This window comes from Hydra vulgaris, chromosome 09 (assembly GCF_038396675.1).
Source record: "Hydra vulgaris chromosome 09, alternate assembly HydraT2T_AEP".
In the NCBI taxonomy this organism is placed as follows: domain Eukaryota; kingdom Metazoa; phylum Cnidaria; class Hydrozoa; order Anthoathecata; family Hydridae; genus Hydra; species Hydra vulgaris.
The window spans coordinates 527,424-552,050 of record NC_088928.1 but is presented as its reverse complement, the minus strand read 5'-3'; the positions used below and the strand labels follow the sequence as shown (position 1 = coordinate 552,050).

At 28.4% G+C, this 24,627-nt stretch overlaps 1 protein-coding gene across 1 annotated transcript; it reads right to left on the bottom strand.

Annotated features, from left to right (window-relative positions):
* Positions 1-22,014: 22,014 nt before the first annotated feature.
* On the bottom strand, positions 22,015-24,219 carry LOC136084964 (uncharacterized). The gene has a single exon (XM_065806367.1). It carries the CDS (start codon positions 24,217-24,219, stop codon positions 22,015-22,017), a length of 2,205 nt encoding a protein of 734 aa, XP_065662439.1.
* Positions 24,220-24,627: the final 408 nt, after the last annotated feature.

The window sequence follows — 24,627 nt, the reverse complement described above, 5'->3', positions numbered from 1 at the left end:
AGGAAAAAAAAGTAAAAAATCAAATAATTTTTTTTCGTGTTTCTTTATTCTGATTTTTTTAATCCGATTTGAATCGCGTAGGTTTACGTTCCTCATCCTGTCATTTATGCTCTATAAATAACATTTACTTCAACAATAATATGAGTTTTCCAAATATCAGTTGATCTTAAAAATTACCAAATAACGAAACTACCTCATGTAAGCTATTTGAAATCTTATATACAATGGGAACTCACTTTAATTTGTGAAAAAAAATAATTGCTCATTATACAGCCAGCAGCCGTATTCACTTTTTTACGTTAAACTTAACAAAGCTGTCATAACTTAAGGAAGCTTTTGTCTGAAATTTCATTACAATATTTCCAAGTAAAGAAATACGAAAACTCTATTTAAATTTGTTTAAATAAAGCTAATACTAAATAAAACATTTAAATGTTACTTTTAAATTATTGATTTAATTATTACTTTTTATACATAATTATTTTTAAAAGAGTAATATTTTTAAAACAATCTTTTAATTAACTTAGCTAAAAAAACATTTTTTGCTAACGTTAAGCTTAACGAAGAAGTAAGAATATGGCCCCATAACAAAATGTATAAGTAAATATTCACATGACCGGGGTAAAAGTAAGACAAGTAGTACACGGTAAACTTTCATTTGACTAAAGCACATTTTTTCAAGATCGTCTGCGCTTAATCTTTTAGTCTATCTTTAATAAGATTTTAAAAAACACAAAAAAATATTAGGCTAAGATGGATGACGAATTTAATATTAAAACGTATCCCTTCATTTCAACTACAACCAAGTTCAAGAGTTTTTTTCAAACTTTTATAAGCTTGAAGAAAATAATCAAATATAAATTAAAAGATGCTACACAGTGGGCACAAACGTCTAGTAAGCTATTAATGGTCGATTGATCGTTTAAAAAACGTTTAATAGACGTTTTAATAAAAAGTTTTAATAAAATGTTTTGCAATATTCGGTTTATAATTTTGGGGTACCTTTAAAAAATGTTTTAAAAATGTTTTTTACAGTTTTACAGTTGCGCAACTTCAAAAGAAAATGGAGTATTTTCATTATATATATATATATATATATATATATATATATATATATATATATATATATATATATATATATATATATATATATATATATATATATATATATATATATATATATATATATATATATATATATATGTATGTATATATATATATACATGTTTATGTATATATATATATATATATATATATATATCTATATATATATATGTATATATATATATATATATATATATATATATATATATATATATATATATATATATATATATATATATATATATATATATATATATATATATATATATATATATATACAGTGGTGGCTCAAAAAATTAGAGCCACCTCTAAATTTAGACAATATTTGAGTTTCGACTGTGAAATTAATTAAAATACATACGGATGTCCAGTTTTTGTCATTTCGCATTGTTAATTACTTTGTTTTGAACATATTTTTACAATGACAACACTATTGAGCGGTTTAGAGTGAAGCTAGTTGCATTATTGCAGAAGATGTCACATTTTAGCACGTGTTGTACTGGGCGATAGTTGTGTTTCTGGCGGTTTTTATTTGTTGATTTTATATTTTTACACCAAAATTTGTTTAACTTACTATTCAACACTTATTATATATTCTATTTACAAGTAAGTTATCATTATTTTACAACTTTTTTATCATATTTAGGTAAATTTCGCTATTTTTTAAAATAATTGGTGTTTTTAAGGTATGGGCAAAGAGAAAGATTTTTCTCCCACAAAACTAGAGCTTATTCAAGGATATTTGTCGAATGGAAATCATTCCAACAGGCAAATTGCCAAGTGTGTGAATGTTTCCAGAGCAACAGTCGATAGCATTAAAAGAAAACTGGACAATAATCAATCACTAAAATTGAATAAAAGAAAAAATTGTGGACGAAATCGAATTACAACGCCTCGCACCGAAAGAAAAATAAGGGATTTTGTGATAGAAAATAGGAGAAAATCAAAAAAAGTGCTTAAGGAAATCATAAACAATGAAGGTATAACAATATCCCTTGCAACACTTCGGAGAAGAATGGCGGAGCAGGGGTTTAAGGCCTGTAGACCAGCCAAAAAACCAAGGCTCACCCAGGCAATGAAGGATAAACGTCTCCAATGGGCTAAAAATCATCGCCATGTTACCACTGATGATTGGTTAAACACATTAAAATTTAAACGAATACCATATTAAAAAAAAAGAATATAAGTATTTCATTAAAAATATTAACCCAATTTTGAAAATTTTAGGTTTGCTTCTCAGATGAATCCACATTGGAAATTCTAATCGATAAAACTAATTTCGTCCGAAGAAGGACAGGTGAAATGTTCAATGAAGATTGTCTTGTGGAGAGGGTGAAGCACTCGCTAAAAATTATGGTCTTGTCAGTCATTAGTAGCCAGGGTACTGGAAGGTTATACATTGTAAAAAAAATAATGCGGCAGGACCAGTACATCCAAGTCTTGAAGGAAAGAATGATTCCTCAAGCGATAGAGTGGTATCCGAATGGGAACTTTACCTTCCAGCACGACTCTGCTCCATGCCATAAGGCAAAAACTGTAACAAAGTTTTTAGAGGCTGAAAAAATCCATGTATTACCCTGGCCAGGAAACTCGGCGGACCTAAATCCCATAGAAAATTTATGGGAATTGTTAAAGAGGGATATAAGTAAAAATCTTATAACAAATAAAAGAGATTTGATTGAAAAATTAATAAATGTTTAGCACCACAGCGAGGAAATAAAAAAAAATTGTCAAAACCTCATCAAAAGTATGACCAGAAGAGTTGAAGCCGTAATTGCTGCAAAAGGTGGCCACACTCAGTATTAGTGATTTTATGTACAATATTTTGTATATCTTATTTATTTTTCCTAAATATACGTTACACTTCTATATTTTTGTCATTTACTATTATTTACATCCTATATTCCCAAAATAAATAGTTGTAAATTTAACTCATTACAAAATATAGGGAAAATCAGCTTCAGAATATGCAAATTTGTAAATAATGTTGGGTGGCTCTAATTTTTTGAGCCACCACTGTATATATGTATATACAAATATATATTTAAACAATTTTAAAATGTACTTTACAAAATAGAGTACTTTTTAAACGATCAATCGACCATTAATAGCTTAGTAGACGTTTGAGCCCACTGTGTAGCATCTTTTAATTTATATTTGATTATTTTCTTCAAGCTTATAAAAGTTTGAATATATATATATATATATATATATATATATATATATATATATATATATATATATATATATATATATATTTTGTTAGTGTATTTTACAAATAGAATGCTCAATGTTCTTAGAGAACGGAGCAATAATAAATTATTAAAAACACTCATCTAGTTTTTATTTTTCGACAGCTTGCTTCTCCATCAGTAGGTTCATCAGGAAGAATATTTAAACATCAAAAAATTCAAATATTGAAAAGATATTTCACAGGAAGTTGGGAATTGTATAATTAATTATGTAATAACTGTATTTATTTTGCAACTAGGAAGTTGGATCAACTACATTAGAAGATTAAAAAAATATGAAAAGAATTCTTTAGAACTAGAATAATTTTTGACTGGTCATTTGTTTGTATAATTATTTAAAAGGTAGGGGAGAGTATGCACCCATGATCCTAAAAATCTATGAGGCCAATTTACTGAATATATGTTTTCATTTTTCATACCAACTAAAATTTCATACCTTACTAAAATTTAATAATAGTTTTTTTACCAGAATATCTTTAGTGGATTTTAAATTATAAAAACTAAAAATACTCAATTGGAATCAAGGGTGCATACCAGTATGCTCCCTTGATCCCACCTATATGCACCCTTGATCCTATGCATGTATATTTGATACGAAGTCATATTTTTACCATGAATGTGTAAGAATTATTTTTAAGTCATCAAAACTATGTCTATAATAAAAATCAATAAAGTTTTAATTTCACTACTAATTTATCTTTCTTAAAAGCAAAAAAATCGATAAAAAAAATATTATTTTTTACTGAGGCTCAACGTTTCCCCAGTTGTTAAAGTAAAAAATTACTCCTTTACTATTTCTTGAAATAGAACTACAAGACATTTCTTTAAAGTGTTGCGGTTCTAATTTACAGTCACTGTTACTGTTGTTTAAAGTATTTATTTAATTTTTTCATCACTTTCAACATAAAATTTTCTTTTTCTTGCCATAAAAATCTTATTTTGCATTTCATTGCTTTTTCTTTTTTGACTGAAATTTTTTTTTATTTCCTGAAGCTTATTTAGTTTATTTTTACCAACAATTTACTTTCCTTTACTAGCAATTACTTTAACTAGTTTGTATACAGTTGTCAGACCTGTCTCATTAACGTTATAAATGTTTTGTGACTGAAACTTGTGTCGCAGATGTAAATATTTTATATTGGAGAAAAATCTTAAACTATACAACGATTAAAAACAGTTGCTCATGCTATACTAGGAGTTTCTGGATTTTGTAAAGATAACTCATTCCTACGTAATATAAAACAACAAAACCACTGTTTCCCAGCGATTTGTGAACTTTTTTACAATTTAGGAATGCGCGTAGACAGAGGAATTGCAAATTCATAGGCAAGTTTTTGAGCTGTTTTGGTTGACAATCAATGATAAAGTTTTGAAGAACTTATAAGATAGTCTGATAAAGATGTTTCTTCTTCTTTGGTAAAGATTTGCATTGTAATGAAGTAAGGTTTGCAGACTTTATTTTAATTTAATTAATATTTCCTTACATATCTCTTAAGTGTCATTAAACTTATTCACCTCTCCTTAGATGTACGATAAACTGTACCACCATTAAGAACTGCATTAATAGCTGCTTGGATTTCATTTTCATAAACTTTACATCTAAGTGGTCAATCGGTTTTTCCTTTTTTATGATACACCATGTTTAACTATAAAAAATAAAACATCTTTATATAATTTTATCTTATTCCTAATTTTTGGATGAACGTTTATAAAGATTATTTATAAGGCTCTATTTACAAGGACCTTTTTTATTAACACACACACACACACACACACACACACACACACACACACACACACACACACACACACACACACACACACACACACACACGCACGCACACACACGCACGCATGCACACGCATACATATATATGAATACAACACAATACAATTATATAAAAGTATAAAATCGACAAAAAAAAACTCAAAATAGTATAAAATCTTCATTTTAAGGCTTTATTTTGGAAAAAAATTTTTTTAAAAACAATATGACATGCTGTACATGTTACTTTATTGGTTTTACAGTTTGTGTGTGTGTCATTGGATCATAGGATCAAAGTGCAGAAACGCATTAGGAGGAAGGGTACTAACCAAATCCATTTTTAGAAAAACTCTTTTTTTGTCATATTAAATGCTTCTATAGCTTACCAAATACAATCATGCAAGAGTTGAATAGTTTAGTTACAAAATGGCTTAAGCAAAATTACTCAACTCAAAAAAAAGTACAAAAAGTAATTCTTACTTTCACCTTGTGAAAGTAAAGAATTACTTTTTGTCGTCAAAATCAAACTTTTTATAAATTTAATGGTGGTCTATTCTTGAACCAAAACACTATTAATTTTGAAGATTCAATATTTGTAACACTCTGGTTACCAGCCCTCTTTGATAAGTTATGTAAGTATGGAGATAACGCTATAGGATCAAAGGTGCTTACGGATCAAAGGTGCAAGTTCTATTTATTTTCCTACTTATTTTCTACATTTAGAAATTAATTCAGATTTTTTCTTTAGTAAATTTTCTTGATCTAAATGAGTTACAATTTCAAATTTTTCTTGAAGAAATAGTATGCATTTTTTAGAAATCATATTATAGGCAGGCGCAGTTTTGAGAATAGACCAGTTTAATTTAAAATAAATATTTTTTTCTTTTAGTTGCCAAATATATTTTGACAGCATAGTCTCTTTTGAGTATTTTTATCTTTAAAAGATTGTTTGTGGTTAGCATAACGTATTTTCCATTTGCCCTCGGTTAAGCCAAAATATAGCTTATCAGGGTTCTTTTGTGAGGAAATAACGCATTTGTAATTAATATTTTTTGATAAACATTTGCCATTCATAGGGCAGTCAATCTTTTGCTTGCAATTACAATTTTCAGTATTTTTTCATTAAGAAATTCATTTTTATTAATCAATTCAAAATTGTGGTCTTTTATGATTCTTTCAATATTTTTTGCTAAAATATTATTTTATATTATTTAATATTATATAATATACCTTACTTTAATAGTGTTTCTGTTAAAAATTTTGTGCAATTTATTAGAGGGAAGAAAATGTTTGTCCACTAATTTTAAAGACGCATTTCCAATACATGCTGAAACATTTTTGCTGTGCTTAGGGTTGAACCAAATTATATTTCTATTTCTACTTTTATTATTTTATATTTATATCAAATTATATTTCTATATCAAATATATATCAAATTACATTTCTATTTCTACTTAACGCTTTTTTGCAATTTTTGTTTCAAATTTTAGCTCAACATTTTTATATCCGCTTTTTTTTAAAAGCATCTTCATACACGTGTTTGAAAGAGTCCAAAATATTTTTATTAGAAGAGTTATGATTTAGTCTAATGTTAATTGAAATAGGAATTTGTTTTAAGATTTGAGGGGGATGATATGAATTTATATTAATATACGATATATACATACATACGATATATACATACATACATACATACATACATACATACATACATACATACATACATACATACATACATACATACATACATACATATATATATATATATATATATATATATATATATATATATATATATATATACATATATATATTTATACATATATATATATATATATATATATATATATACATATATATGTATATATATATATATGCATATATATATACATATATATGTATATATATATATATATACATATATATATATATATATATATACACATATATATGTATATATATATATATATACATATATATGTATATATATATACATATATAAATACATATATATACATATATATATATATATATATATATATATATATATATATATATATACATATATATATATATATATATATATATATATATATATATATATATATATACATATATATATATATATATATATATATATATATATATATATATATATATATATATATATATATATATATATATATATACATATATATATATATATATATATATATATATATATATATATATATATATATATATATATATATATATATATATATATATATATATATATATATATATATATATATATTTATATCCCAGACAGCAAGCTTACATTGGCCCAACGTAAGTTTTAACATTGGTAAATTTATTCCGTTGGGCTAACATTTATTTTTAACGTTTTTTTCGGCGTAGTATTTCAATACTGTAAATCGGTTTTTCGCAATGTTGGGCCAACATTTGACCAATGTAGGTCTCAATATTTGCTATAAAAATCAGATGCCGTAGCTCTGTTGCGGCCAATGTAGTAAGGGATCATTTTTTTGTATATTTTGTATAAATTTGTTGCATAACATTTTTAAAAATCTATCTAAGACAGGGTTTCACAATCAAACACAAAAAAAATCAAATAAAAAAAACACATTTAAAATGTAAAACATCGGCTTTTAACAACTGCAATGCCACTGTAGTAGTTATATATAAAATTATAATATAAAATAGATAGTATCTACTAACATATTAACACAATGTACAAAAAGTGATGTTACTAGAATCTATATTCTAATTATGTAGAGCTTTTTAATATTGTCAGACATTTTATTATAAGACCAATGACTTGTCTTTAATAATTGATTGAATTATAATATTAAATCATTAAAAGCAATTAAAATCAAAAAACTCAATTTAAATCATGATTTTTATTCGTCTGATTTAAATCATGATTTAAATCAATTTAAATCAAAACAACCCTGTATATATTCCATCGTTCTGAGGCATAGGGACATGATTCTTTGTTTTATTAGTTTTTCATTGATTTTATTGGATATCATTCATATTTAGTTTGCGTAAAACAGTTAACAAATTTAGACTTTAACATTAACTTTAGTTATAACTTAATTATTAATGAATTACTTTATAGATTTTTATAGCAATGCTACATTAAACTTAGCGTAAGGTTAAACTTTTGCTCTGAAGCACGGCCTACTTAATAACAGGCCTAAAAGACGCGCAAAAAAAAAAAAAAACTGTAGGCGGATGTTTGTAAAAACAAAAATAAAGAAAGTTTGGCGCTACTGCAGTTTCTCCCCCCCCTCCCTTTTTTTTTTTATTGCTGAATATGATAGAGAATTTTATGCTGATTAAGAATCGTATAAAAACATAGGCCTGAAAACCAAAAAAAGTGCTGTTAAAGTTTAAAAAATTACACTAAAAAACGCTATTTTTTAGTCGCCATTTTTTCATACTCGGTTATAAATAAAATTCAACAAAGTTTATTAGCGTTTTTCAGTGTAATTTTTTAAACTTCAACAGCGAATTAGATTTTCAGACCTATGTTTTTATACGATTCTTAATCAGCATAAAATTCTCTATCATAATCAGCAATAAAAAAGCGGGGGGGGGGGGGGGGGAGAAACTGCAGTAGCGCCAAAAATGTTTACTTTTATTAACTATATAGTAATTATTAATTATTATATTAATTAATTATTCTAATAACAAAAAAATAACAATAAATTAAGTTAAAGTTACCAAAAAGCAATTTCAAAAAGATTAAAGACAAAACCGAATCAAAAAGAAATTGCACAGAACTAAAATTGTTCTTGGAACTAAAAATTTATCAACTCATATTTGTTTGCAGACATTGCTTGAAAGACCGCATGGAAACCGCGTATAGAAACCGCATAGTCCCCATAGAACCGCGTATAGAAAAGTCTAGAAACTACTTTAAAATGACGTAAGACTACTCTTAAAAGTTTCGCTTTAACGACACCGAACTTAAATTACAGTATTAATATTAAGATTGTAAAACACAGAACTTGTAAATAATTGGGCGGCTAAATAAATAAATTAAAAAAAAAGTCTTTATAGTCGCCATTAAATTTTGTAATAATTTCTTTTTTTAGTTTTGTACGATTAGCTCTACCCCAGGCAATGATAGAGTAAGATATATAGCTGGGCATCAATTAAAATTAGAGGTTTTTCAAGAATGTTTCATTAAAAAAAAGTTTTGTTCTATATAACCCTAACCCTATATAACATGGAAATAATTTGTAAGATCTTATTGTTAATTTGAAATTTCTGGACAATTTTTTTTTATCTACAATCACTCCTACGAAATTTGTGGTCAATTTTCTATTTAACTATTAAGTTGATGATTGAAAGATTGGGTAATTTAAAAGAATAATTAACAGCCTCACGAAGTTTATGGAACAGAATAGTTTTAGCCCTCTCTTTATTTAATGAAATTCGTTCACTTATAAAGCAGTTCTTTATCTTATCTAATTTTTTGTTAAATTTTTTATAAAGAACTTTAATATCTTTGTGAGAATAAAATAAACTTGAGTCGTCTGCAAATAAGATAGTATTTAATATTTTTGATGATAAATGCAAATCATTTATATAAATTAGAACTAATAATGGTCCAAAAATAGCACCTTAAAGTACCCCATAGTTATTAATTTTTTTTTGGTGAATATTTTGATTTTTTGAATATTAATTGCTTCCTGTTATTTTGTATAATTCAAACCAAAATAAACTTTAGTTTTTGAACCAATCGTGTTCCATTGTTTTAAAAAGTCATGGTTTTTTGTGCCTAATTCTACTATTACTTGGTCAGTACCCAGTAAACATTGGACGTCAGCTAGACGTCCTATGGACGTTCAAAACCGGTTCACTCGTCCGTGGCGTGCTTAGACGTCCAAGAACTTCCAACTTAGTCTAAATTCGACTTGATCCATTGCGTTGTCGTAATAAGACATTCGTGGACGTCGATGGACGTCCGATAGATTTAGCTTTTGATTTTTATGCGCATGCGCAACCCGATGCTATATTTTCGACGTGCTAGCAACTTAAGTTAATCTATTTGATTTTAATCTAAAATATTTTTCAACGGAATCAAAAAGTTATGAAAAAAGAATTAAAAAATACCCTGAGAAACAGGTTGCTACAGGTTGGTAAACGCCTATTTATAAGGCTCAAAGCTAGCTAGATTTAGTATGTATCTATAGATTAAGGTTTATAAAGCTATGATTCATAGCTTTAAGTCAAAAGCTAGTAATATGCTTTGAACAATTTTATAATATTTTACTTGAATAATAGTAAATGATGTAGATAATATATGGTTGATAATAAATATCGTAGATTTGTGATGTTTAAGAAAGATTCTGGACAATGCCTTTTTGCCTTGTAGAAAGGACAACTATATTTACTTTTAAGAAAATCTATTTTATACGTACTATTACAATGTATATACAACTTTTAGTTTTTTCTGCAGTTATTTCATTATATGTTATATTTCCTTGCATTTTTATTTATATGTTTACGTAGGGAATGGAAATTTTGACGAAAATAAAAAAATCGGACTTTGGAATTCTGTCGAATTCCGAAAATATTTTAAATTTTTTTATGTCTATAAAATAATAAAAATAACTTATTTGTGATAATTCATTGTTATTTATTGCTTAAAAAATACTTTAAAAAAAAAATGGAGCACAAAGTTATGCCAAATTAAATTAGTACAAAAACATAAAATTATTGTTTTATTTGCATAAAATATGCCTTAAGGACTCAGAGATCACATAAAGCTACGTCTCCGAGTCTCGTTCGAACTTTTGTACAAAAGTTACCAGCGATTGAGAAAGCTCACTCAGACTCCACGCTTGATGGCGGAATCAAAATCAAATGTAAGAAGGCGGACTCTAATATTTTGCTACGAACGCCGTTCTTTTTAAAGAATTTTATTTCAGATTTAATTTTTGAAAGCTCCTATTTATTATTTGTTGAGTTGAGTTGGGCGTTATGTTGGAAGATAAATTCAATTGAATTTTGTTCTCCAAATTTTGCATTAATGTTAAGGGCTTAGTTTGTTCTTCCAACATCACTTCTATCACATTGTCAGCTTCTGACTGCTTGTCTGAGGAAGTTTCCATGTTAATCTTAAATATCAATCTTTGTGCAAAGTTTTCAATAACTTTGGTTATTGTTTTTTTCAATGGTCTAGTTAAAAATGCGTGAATCTCACTTTTTCTGCCATTGTGTAAATACTGAAGAGTTCCAGACACATTAGTTCGTCTTTGGCTTATTCGGTCTTCTAATTTCTTCTTTAATTTTAATGAAATGTATCAGATCCGAAATTCTCAAGCATAAAAGAAAATGCCGCATCAGCAGAAAGCTGATTTGTATCTTCTCGACAAAGGGCTTAACAGTGAGCTTCATTGGGAGAATGGCAAAGATAATGTTTTTAATCAAAATTTTAAACAAAATTTCAGCATTTAGAATAACATCAGAATAATATCAGATGCAATGTCAACCAATGCTTTTCTAACACAGCTTTTTAGCTCGTTAAAACTTTCAAGCATTTTGACTATGCTATTTCATCTGGTTCTAGTCTCCATAATAAGTTTCAACTGTTTTCCAAATTCTTGTTTCACGTATACTTAAAGAATATTATTTGATGTTCTCGAGAAACGAAATTTCTTTACAATCGAACGAACTTTTTTAATGAGAAAACTAAATCCAAATTCTTCAGTCTTAACAAGCTCAGCTTCATTATAAGTTTGTTCAATCAAGCCAACATTTTCATCTTCAATGTATTCTCATCATCATCATTCTCATCATCAGTGATTCATCGAAATCACTTACTTAATCTTCTGCACTAACATTTTCTGTATATGTGGGAGCCACCATTTCAGTTGTATTCGAACTATTATGCAGAACATCAAGCTAAATATATCGCATGTGGGAAGCACAACTGCTGATTACATGGTAAAAGCCGTCCAACTTTTTGCATCACAGCTGCCCCATCAGTTGTTATAGACGTGATATCTTTATCGATATTTAGATTGTTGTCTTGCAATGTGGTTTTCAGAGCCGTGATGTATTTCTCTGCAGGGAATCGTCCTTCAACAGGTACTAAACCTAAATTCCAAAACTGTTTCTTGCCATGGACATTCACATTTAAATAACATCGGTTTATTGAAGATGTTCATTTATCTAGAGTTAAGCAAAATCTTGTTCTATCTTCTTTTTAATATTTATAAAATCCTGGATCATTTTAGCCCGCATTTTTTGTGTGTATTCTAAAACCATTTGGCAAATCGAGTTAGGTGATTTTGATAATACATAGTCTCGAGTGCCTCTAGCCAAAAACAAATTTCTCAAATTGATAGACGTACAAAAAACACATATAAAATTGTAGAAAGAGATTCATCTTTTTTGTTGAATAAACAGTTTGTAATCATCATTTTTGATCCGCTGCTTTCCGGACCTTCGTCTTGCACGACATCCCATTTTAATACATTAATATTGTGTATTGTACTTACACATGCGTGTGCTGTACAACACACATGCGTGTGCTGCGGTGTTGTCGTTGAACCAGCGGTTTTAACTATTTCATAACATATTTTCATTTTTCTGTTAGTTTTTTTGATCCTTTTAAAAAATGAATCTAAACAGAATTTTGATTTTTACATTGTTTTGTGTATTCCGAATAACTTTCCTGTGAAGATATTTTAGGATGTACTGTTGATAATAATTTAACTTGTTACACAAAACAAAATTAAAATTAAATACTTATCAAATAATGTTGTTAAATTAAAACTGCTATAATACCTGCTATTATTTGCTTACCTGTTTAAAAAATATTGATCCAAATAACTTCATACACACCGCACTCCAATTAGCAAATCTCAACACTGTTAAAAATCGTAAAATATAAGAACACGAGGTTAACCTTAATATTAAAATTATTACATGTGGATATGAAATGAAGACATGAAACCGTTAACTATAACAACGTAATAACGCAATAACGCAATAAGCAAATCTCATCAAATTATTACACGGGGATATGAAATGAAAACATGAAACCGTTAACTGAAATTTAGGAATATTTTCTCTATGTCTACTTGTATTATGCAGGATAACTGTAATTTACAATTGTTTTCTTTACTTCTTCTTATAGAATTAAAATGTAGAATATTCATATGTACAGAAAAAAAAACACAATTTAAAAGTTGGAGAGCACGAAAAAATAAATTTAAATTTAATAAATTTTTAATATTATGGCATTAAAAGCTGACTTTGAGGCTCTAGAAAAAAGAGTATCAGCTTTTGAAAAAGCAATCAAAGCTAAAGACGACCAGTTAACTGAAAAAAAACAAAAAATAGAAGAATTAATAAAAAAGTTAGAAGATAAAAATTGTAATTATGAAAAAGGTAACGAGGAACTTTGGACTGATGTTGTAAAAGGTAAACAGAAGAGAAAATCAATAAATCAACTCAACCTGATTAGTGCAGTAGCCAAAGAATCAAAAGAACGAAAAATGCGAGAAAAGAGTGTAATTATTTTTGGTTTAGCAGCATCTACGAATAAAAATAAAGATAATGCATTTGACGAGGATAAAAAAATGTGATAACTATTTTTAAGCAAAATTGATACAAATGTTAATATAGAACACATTATCAAGCTAAAAACAAGGAACGAAAATCAACCACCTTTTATCGTTGTCTTAAAAGATAAACATGAAAGAAATAAAGTTTTAAAGTTTTCAAAAGTATTAAAAGACGATGACTCGTTCTCGAAAGTATTCATAAATCCTGATCTTACAGAAGCAGAAAGACATAAAGCAAAACTCTTAAGAGAAGAATGTCACCGAATGAACACTGAAAGAAAACAAAGAAATGAAAATAATTATTATTTCAGTATCAGATATGATCGAGTAGTGAAAATCACTGTATAGCAATTACCAAAAAACTATAAGATTAACAAAATCGAAAATCATAAATCAACGGACAAGAACAAAAAAACCATCAATTTTTCATATCATATTTAAATCATATTAATGTAATTAATCAATTAAAAAATCATTTAAATTTCAATCATATTTAAAAAAATAAATTACGTGTCAAAATCAATTGAGTCAATAAACATATTATCTGAAAATACAAAAAAACTAACAATTAATAATAACGACGTAACAGAAAATTTTTTATCATGTTAGTATACAAATGCTACATCATTAAATTGTAAATACAATGAATTTATTGCTGAAATAGTCACATCTTACCCACAGATACTTTTTATTAGTGAAACATGGTTTAATGAAAAGTCATTAGGTAATGTTCCCGATTATAATATATTTCGCAAAGATCGAGTAGGTAAACAAGAAGGGAGAGTATGCATATAAATCAAAGAAAATATTAAATCTGTACAGTTTCTGATAAAATGTTAAATGATGACGACTTAGAGCAAGTTTGGACATCATTGCATATTGGCAATGAAAAGATACTTTGCGGATGCATTTATAGACCAGGCACAATTGACTATGAATCTAATCTAAAAATAATAAATTCAATTAAACGAAGTTGCAATCTATTGATAAAAAGTAAGTATTCCGGCCTATTGATATGTGGAGATTTTAACTACTTTTCGATTAAATAAAGAAAACATCGGCGAACTTATTTATAATTCAGATATTTCTGCTAAAGAGTTCTTAAAATGTTTAAATGATTGTTTTATAACACAAAACGTAATTAAACCAACTTTTCAAATTAATGAATTTAAATCAAATAATGTTCTTGACCTAAGAATAGTTGATTTGAATCATTTTGATAATTTGGGTGCACTTAGTCACGGTCATCAGATCCTAAAGTTTTTGTATTGCTTTAGAAATAATTAAAAAAAAAACGGAAACAGTAAAAAAAAATATAACTCAGTACAAATACGGCAATTATAATGGCTTTTCCGATATGCTAAATAGCTACGGCTGGCATCTTGAATTCAAAAATTTAGATGCTAATGTTTCATACAACAAATTTGCCGGTATTTACAATAAAGGTCTTATATATTTCATTTCAACAATTACAAAGGGAATTGTTAAAACAAAAGCGCCTTGGATGAACTCTTACTTAAAAAAGTTAATTAGAAAGAAAAGAAACCTCTGGAGAAAATGTTTACATAATCGTTTTTTAAACAAAGGAAATGTATTAGAATACAAATCAATTAGAAATAAAGTAAAAAAAGAAATTAAGAACCAAATTAAATTATATGAAACAACCATCGCCTTAAACGTTAAAAATAACCCAAAAGCAATTTATGCATATATAAACAAAAAATCAAAAGTTAAAGAAGGAATTAACGCATTAAAATGTAAACGGCAAACTTGAAACAAATTATTTATCAATAGCGCATTCCTTAAATAACTATTTTAGCTCCGTTTTCACCAATGAAATTAGTGACAATATGCCATTCTTTAAAAATAGGACAAACATTATTTGTAATGACCCTACATTTTCACCTGACAAAGTTTATATAATCCTGAAGTCACTAAATCCAAATAAATGTACAGGAGTAGATGGAGTTCACCCATTTCCTTTAAAGTGTTGCGCAGATGCGTTCTCACTTCCTTTATCACTTATTTTTAATAAATCGTATGACACTGGAATAATTCCATCGATGTGGTTAAATGCTAATATAACACTATTATTTAAAAGTGGAGATAAATCGGAACCATCAAGTTATCGACCAGTATCACTTACTTTAGTTATAAGTAAAGTAATGGAACGTATCTTAAAAGCTACATTTATGTCGCACTTAGAAAATAACAATCTCTTGACTAAGAAACAACATGGATTTTCTAAAAAAAAAAACCGTTGTACAAACGGTTATAGAATTTATGGATCTAATAACTCAAGCAATGGAAGATAATTTACCAGTAGATATCATTTTCCTAGATATGAAAAAAGCTTTCGATTCCGTGCCTCACAACAGATTGTGTCTTAAACTAAAAAGTTATGGATTTAACAAAAAAGCAGTTAGATGGTGCAAAAATTTAGTAAGTAATAGAGTGCAACGTGTCGTCTGCAACGGCGGATTTTCAAATTGGTCTCCATTTACAAGTGGAGTACCGCAAGGGTCTGTCTTGGGTCCGTTTATGTTTATTGTTTATATAAACGACTTACCGAATGAGTTATCAACGAACTGTAAAATGTATGCTGATGATATTAAACTAATTAACATAATTAGATCATCTTCTGATATAGAAAAGACTCAAACAGATCTAAACAAATTAATGACATGGTCACAATTATGGCTATTAAAATTTAATGTCAGCAAATGTAAACGTATGCATATAGGTAGCAAAAATACTAGGCATATATACACAATGTATGATTCAGTGCTAAATAGAGTTGAATTACCAGAAACAAAAATTGAAAAAGATTTAGAAATTACGATTTCAAACGACTTAAAATGGTCCAGTCAAGTTAATTATGCGTCTGGTAAAGCTAATAAAATGTTAGGAATAATAAAACATTCATTTAAAAACTTAGACATAAACGCATCTAAAATATTGTACACCTCTCTTTTAAGACCGCATCTAGACTACGCAAATTCAGTGTGGTGTCCTTACTTAGAACAAGATAAAAAAAAATTTAATCGATACAACGTAAAGCAACACGAAAAAAATGTCTTCAAGGGAAAAACTATGAAAGTAGACTAACCTACTTTAAATTAACGACTCTTGAAAAAAGACGCGAACGTAATGACTTAATCCAACTTTCCAAAATAGTATAAAAAATAGATGAATCTTGAATACAGATGTTGTTAACATGATGTGATTATATTATGTTAAATGTTACATGACGTGTAGTGGTTTATAACTAAAGTGGATAATTGTTGTTAATGTGTTTGTACGCATAAATTCTTGATAAAGTGTGCACACTTTATCAAGAATTATAAACATATCTAATACAGAGTGTCTAGATGGATCGGAAACAACTGGAAAATTCTATATGAAAGCTGGAATGGATTGAGCCTCATCTCAAAGTGTATACAATCAAAGGTTTAATTACACAGATCTTTCAACAGGAGTTGAAAACAAAGAATCCTTGTTCCAAACTGCAATTATTCTGTTAAAACTGAAAATAGGGGCCATCACTGTATGGTCAAACCCAATGCCTTCAAGCCCCCACTTTTGCAGGCCTCTTCACCTGCAATACCAAAAAGAAACAAAAGAGTCAACAAGAGTTGAAGAATTAGATGTTAGGAAGCAAATAGAAAGTCTTCAAGATTTTGAACTTGAAATCCCCTCTAACCAGAAAACAAAAATAAAGATAAAAATTGAGATGACCATGTTGGACGGCAAGGCAGTGAATGCTATAACAGATACAAACTCAACTCAATCTTGCAATGTTTGTTCTGCCAAGCCTAGTGAAATGAACAAGCTGGATATAGTTAGAGAAAAAGTTTGCAATAAGCAAGCTATAGCTTTAGGATTATGCACACTGCAATGTTGGATTCGAATTTTAGAATTCATTCTACACTTTGGATATAAAACGGATATTAAAATATACCAGTCCCGATCTCCAGAAGATAAATTATTTGTAAAATCTCGAAAAAAAGAAATCAAAAGAAAGTTTAGAGAGATATTAAACTTAGTGGTTAATATTCCTAAGCAGGGATTTGGAAATACTAATACAGGAAACACTGCAAGGAGAGCATTTCTAGCAGCAGAATCTTTCTCTGAAATAACAGGAGTTAGTTTGGACATCATTTTAAGACTAAGAAACATATTGAATGTCGTTTGCAGTGGATTCCACCTGAACTTAGATGCTTTTAAAGCATACTATCATAAAACTTCAGAGCTGATAGTGGAAACCTATCTTTATTACATTATGCCACCAACACTTCATAAGGTTCTGGAACATGGATTTTTAATTGGTGAGCATTTGGATCTTTCCATTGGAGCGTATTCGGAGACGGCTCAGGAAGCACAAAATAAGGTCATACGAAATCCAAGACTCAATCACACATGCTAAACATCTAGAATTAATGTGATGCAGAACCAATTCCATTAATTACTAATAAGAAGCAACCCTGCCATCTCTTCAATTGCTTTCAGGAACCCCAAGACATTTTCTGGTCCTAACCTTGAACCTGATGTACAGGACCTCCTCAGAGGAGATGAATAGTTATTTTATTTCTTAATAAATGTTATCTTTTCAAATTTAAACTTTTTCATGTAAAAATTCATTTATCAGTATATGTAATCAGGGATTACATATTAATGCTTAATAAATAAGGTAAATATTTTTTTCACTAAGAAAATATTTTTAGAATAACTTCTAGAATCTAAAAATTAAAAAAAGTTGCATTAAAAATTCAAGGGAGGAGGGGGAGGGAAGATGGGGTAAGGGGAGAGGTCTACAACTTGGAATGTTTTTAATTACCCACTGTTTAAGTTTGTTTTTGTATTGGAACAATAATTTAATAAAAACGTTTATTACTTTACAAAATTTTGAGTTTTGGCCGCTTTGTGACCATTTCGCTTCACTGTGCGCCTTAAGTTAAAAAATATCAATTTTGATTTGTTTGCAAAATAAGCTAGTTTAGATGCTTACAAACGTTTTGAATATATATTTTCAAAGAATTTGGAAAAAATTTATAAAGATTCAGAGTCGACGACACAGGTTTCAAAGTGTAGTGGCACTATCGTCAATTTTTTAAAAAAGTCCTCTAAATCTAGAATTTTCTTAAATAAAAAAAATTTCCTTTAGAAAAAAAGTATGTGTGTGTGTGGGAGGAATGGGGAAGGGAGGACATGTCCTTGGCGCCCCCTCCCCCAGCAGTCGTTGGCTCTGAAACATTGTAATTGAGAAAATTAATTTTAATAAAAAAATTAATAACAGATGTTTCCAATTATATCGCAATTTATTTCTCGCAAAACAGAGTAAATCTTTTATGGTGAATTTTGAAACATTGCTCTTTTTTAGAGTCAAAAGAAACAGATAGCCTGGCTACTTGTAATATTTATTTGATTATTTGTTTGCGTTTTTTTAGTGTCCAGTCCTTTTATAAGTGCACAAAATAAATTAAAGTTATTTCGTTAAAATTGCATTTTATTTATCTAATACTCTAAATATTTGGTGATAACTGTTCCAATAACGAATGCAATGCTTCTAAAAGGCATCAATTCGTGCTGAAAGAGAACCTGTGTCTGCCATCATTGCTAAAAGAAATATTTTAATGATTACCAATAGTGCTGTTGCCTTTGAGCCTATGTACAAATTTTTGAAAAGTTCTTAAATGATATTAGCACGTTGAAGACTTAGGCAGTGATTATTAGCACGTTGAAGACTTAGACAGTGATTATTGAAGATTAGACAGTGTAAGTGTGATCCTGATTTTTAATACATTTTTCAGCATCAAATCCTTTATTGATTTTTACTTTTTTTTCTGGAATAGCTAATCTATTTGCATTAAAATGCATTAAAAAACATGATTTATTTTTATCTACCAGAAAATTTTCTTGAAATTAAACTTTTTTTTTTATATTTGATCTTGCTTTATGCGTCCTGACTTGAATTATGCAAAAAGTTTGAAAAAAGTTAATTTATATATAATATTAGGGTGGTTATCTTTACTGTACATAAACAAAAAGTTGTCTTGGGATCAGTACAGTATGAAAATAATATTTAAAGATTTTTTATGAAACGTTTAGGGGTCCCAACTTTTGATTAAAGTCTTACCTTGTTTGATGTATTTTAACCATTTCCTTGGTACAATCTAAATACGTACCAACTATAAATCATTGGCTAAAATGCATTGGCAAATGATTTAGCACCTAACTACAAGTGCTAAAAAAGAATTGAATAAATTTTATAACGTTATTTACATGTGACGTCACCAACATTAGCAACAAACCATGTGCTGGATTTTTTAGAAAAAAGCAAAATATCTAATATATTATTTTGTAATTTTATTTTCTTCTTTGCAATAATAGATCTATAGTAAAATTCAAGTAGGCTAATATAGATGTATACTACAGTAGGCTATAGTTTAGACTGTAGAAAGATCACTTCATTTAACATGTAGGCCTATTTATGAGAGGGCTAAACATATTATAGTCTGTATAAATATTGGAATATTTATTGACTAAATTCTTATGAAAAATTGTTTTAACAGCTTTTATTTATTGTAAACATAACTTGTTGTTGTAGTTTTTTTTATTATTTTAGACAAATTATATTAAATATGGATAGTATGTGTACACGAAGTGCAACTAAACATCCATTGTTTGGACAGTTAGTTGATCTTCCTGAAAATCAAATCCTATCATATGAAGACGTTATTACGGCGTTCTATTATAATCAGAAAACAGTATTAGAAATTAGCTTGCAAGAAAGATATTCAATTTTAGCAGACAGAGTGAAATGTATTTATTCAAAAGCAAGTATTCCCACAATAGAAGTGAATAGCACAATCATAAGGATTAGAAGACTTATGGATAAATTACATACACTTGAAAAATATTCAGATGCAAAAAGAACATCAGACACGTTCACTGAGAAGTTGAATTCTTTTAAGCAGTTATTTGACATTTGTACCTGCAAATGCTTTGTTTCGGGCATTAGAGATAGAAACTTATGCACGTGCCCACTGCCAAATAAAATTCCATTAATAGAGTGGGATTTCTGGGTTGACCAGAAAACTGTTAGAAATATGATAATTTGTGGAGTAGACAAAGAAACGATAGCAACACTGGAAAAGAGACAAAAACGCAAATTTATGAAATCAGTGTGTGATGAAGCACAGTCAAAAGAGGTTGAATATGAAACTGAGGAAGATATTGATGAGGATGAGCATAACACGTCTGAAAGTAATTATACATCAGAGGAAGAGACAGTATTAATGCAGAACAGAAACAAGTACAAGGAATTATGTAAAGCAGTTGATCGATGCAAAATTAGCAACAGAGATACATGTCTTATTGTTAATGATGTTTTAAAAGACCGCAGTATGTTGTCTTCAGCAACAATTTTTGATCCTTCAAAGCTACGTCGACAAAGGAATTTCTGGAGAGATTCTCTGGTTGAAGAACATATGCAGTGCAATAAGGAATTGTGCTGTATAGGCTTTGTTGGAAAACAAGACGTTACATTAGTTGAGAGTTTTAGTTGTAAAAGAAGTAAAAAAGAAGAACACTATAGTATTGTCTCGTATCCAGGAAACATAAACATCGATCATGTAGTTCCTGAAAATAGTAAAGCTCCTGATATAACAAAGGAGTTAATGTCAGTTATTATAAAGACAAACTCCGTAGAAAGCATTCAAGGTGTTGTGTGTGATGGCACAAATAATAATACAGGTTAAAGCAACGGAATCATAAGAAAATTGGAGGATAACTTAGGTAGAAGGTTTTTGGCACGCGTGGATTTTGCTTGAACTACAGGAACTTTCACATCAACAGGTACAATTAGCTCAGCTCTAGAATATGATCCGAATGAATTGCCTGTCGTTAATTATTTGCCATTTACTGGTAAGGTGCACTGTCCACAAAATAAAAAGTGAGGTTTTTTCAAACAAGTACATCAAAAAGCAACTTTTTAGACATGTACAGGATCTCCAACTTAATATTTTTTACATTTCGACTCACATTAATATATATATATATATATATATATATATATATATATATATATATATATATAGATATATTTGAAAGATGACATCTTGTATGAGAGTATATTATATATTATTTTAAAACATCAAGAAATACAGTTTCTCTCAATACAAATAATATTATTTTATAAGAAATTTTCGCTGGGTTATAGATACCAGCATCATCAGCTTGTAAAATGTTACAATAATTTTTAATCGTTATAGTTTATATAAAATTGTTACTATTGACGTCAGCGGTTGAATGGCTTCTTTTGATTTTTAAATTTTAAAAATGGCGTCCAAAACATAGTTTTTACATATTGGCCTTCATCAAGGTTAATTCCGCCGTTTCGCGCAGAGCACATGTTGTTTTGTATTTCTAACGCCTCTCTAATTTTTCTTTCAAACTTTTTATTTTCTACTTTTAACGTTCTTGTTTTTTCCCAAATAATATTTTCTTTGCAAAAGGTTTTATGATATGCTAATGCAGATAGATTAGGCTTGTTTTCATTAATGCTCTTCTGATGTTGATGCATCCGCGTACTTACCTGCATTTTTGTTTCACCTATGTAGACTTTGGAGCAGTTGCATTTTATTATATACGTTCCAGGTTGGCTGTTACTTGGTAGTTTTGTTTTGTTTTTTGATGTTAATAAAGATCTTAAATTTGGGTTTGATTTAAATACTGCTCTGTACCCTGCTTTTCGGAATATTTTTCGAAGTTTTGGTGAAAGGCCTGGTACCCAAGGTAAAGACACTACAGGAAGATTGTTGCATTCTGATGGAATTTTGTTTTTATTTTGTCTTTTTTGATGGAATTGGTGTGTAATATTCCTCAATAGCTTTTCATCGTACCCATTTTCAATAAACATGTCAATTAAAAAATTTATTTCGTTTTGCAAATGATGTTTACTACAGATGGAGTAAGCTCTGTGGAGAAAACCTTTAAATATAGCTGTTAAAATATTTGGATCGTGATTTGAATGCGGTTTAATTTGAATGTTAGTGATTGCCTCTTTTCGATATACTTTGTACTCATATTTTCCTAGTGTGTTATTTGTAATGGTTATGTCAAGAAAGTTAAGCGTTTTTGTTTCGTTTTCAACTTCAATTGTGTATTGTATTGCAGGATGTTGTTGATTTAAAATATCTTGGAACTGTTTTGCTTGTTTGATGTTAGGAAATCTTGCATGACTATCGTCAACGTATCTTAAAAATGATTTTAGATTAAGTGCCGGATTTTGTGTCAAAGCCATTTTAATTGCATTATTTTCATGGAATTGTAGAAAAGATTCCGCGAGAACAACCATGAAAGAAAGTCCGATTGGTCCTGAGTTTTCCATTACGTGAATCTCATTGTTCCAATGAAAATAACATTGATATAAGCAAAGTTCTATGAGTTGCTTTATTTCAGGTATACTTAGTTTTGTTAAGTTTTTATATGATAAATTGTTACTTAATTGTTCTAAAAGTATAACGGTGGCTTCTTTTAACGGAATTGACGGGTACAAATTTACAACATCATAAGATACTTGAATATCATTGTTGGCGACATTCCAATTTTCAGCTTTTTTTATAAAGTCAAAAGAGTTTTTTAATCGTGTCGGATTTTCATTTAAGACTGGTTGTATTATCTTAACTAAGAATTCTGATATTCCGTGGTTTGGTGTGCCAATGGTAGAGATAATTATTCTCATAGGGTACGATTTTTCCGGTTTATGAGCTTTTATTACTCCATACATTCGAGGTGGGATAGGATCACTTGGATATATTTTTTCGTATTCCTCTTTAGAAAAACGCTGTTTTTTATTTAGTTTTGAAAGAAATCTTCTAATTTTTGCCGCGTAACTGGCAGTAGGGTCTTCACTAATAATTTTTGTCGGACCAATTTGTTCACGGATTTTTTCTAAAGCTTTAGAATGTTCAATTCTTACAAAACCTGTTCCTTTGTCAAACGGGTATATAGCAATGGTTTCATCGTTTTTTATTTCTCTAAAAGATATCCTCTGTTCTTTTGTCAGATTGTTATTTATTTTTTTCTCCGTTTTTAGTATTCTTAAAACATTTTTTCTTAAATTTTGTGCGTTTTCTACTTTGTTGTTGTATTCTAATTTTAACGCAGAAGACTCTGTTGTTGTTATAATATCCATGTATGGTATCGACTTTAAAGATGGTACAAAATTTGGACCAAGGTTTAGAAAATCATTGTGACTTATGGAAATATCGGTATCGCAAAGGTTTAAAACTGCGTCCTTTTTATATTTTGTTGTTTTTCTCGCAATATCTTTTCCATTTGCATGTTCACTTTGAAGTATGTTAAACTTTTTTATTAATCGTTCTTTTGATTTAACAAACATGCTTTCCCTTGATTTTTCAGTAATTTGTTCTAATTTAATATAGTCTTCTTCATTAAGTTTACATTTAAGAAAGTTTTGAAGTTTTTTAACATCATTCATAAAATTAAAGAATCGTTTCTTTGAATCATTTTTTATGCAAATTAAGAGTTCAAATCTAAAACGAAAAATTATACCTACTGCTCTTTTACTTTTTATTGGAGAGTTTATTCGTAACGATTTTGGAATAATTTTATGTTTTTCGCATTTTTGTAAAAAAAATGTATTGGTTTTTCGATTTAGCAACAGATTTTTTTAACGATTGTAATTGTTCAGTGCTTTTGTAGATTTCAGCTCCGTATTTAGCTGTAATTAGAAATTTGAAAGATGACATCTTGTATGAGAGTATATTACATATTATTTTAAAACATCAAGAAATACAGTTTCTCTCAATACAAATAATATTATTTTATAAGAAATTTTCGCTGGGTTATAGATACCAGCATCATCAGCTTGTAAAATGTTACAATA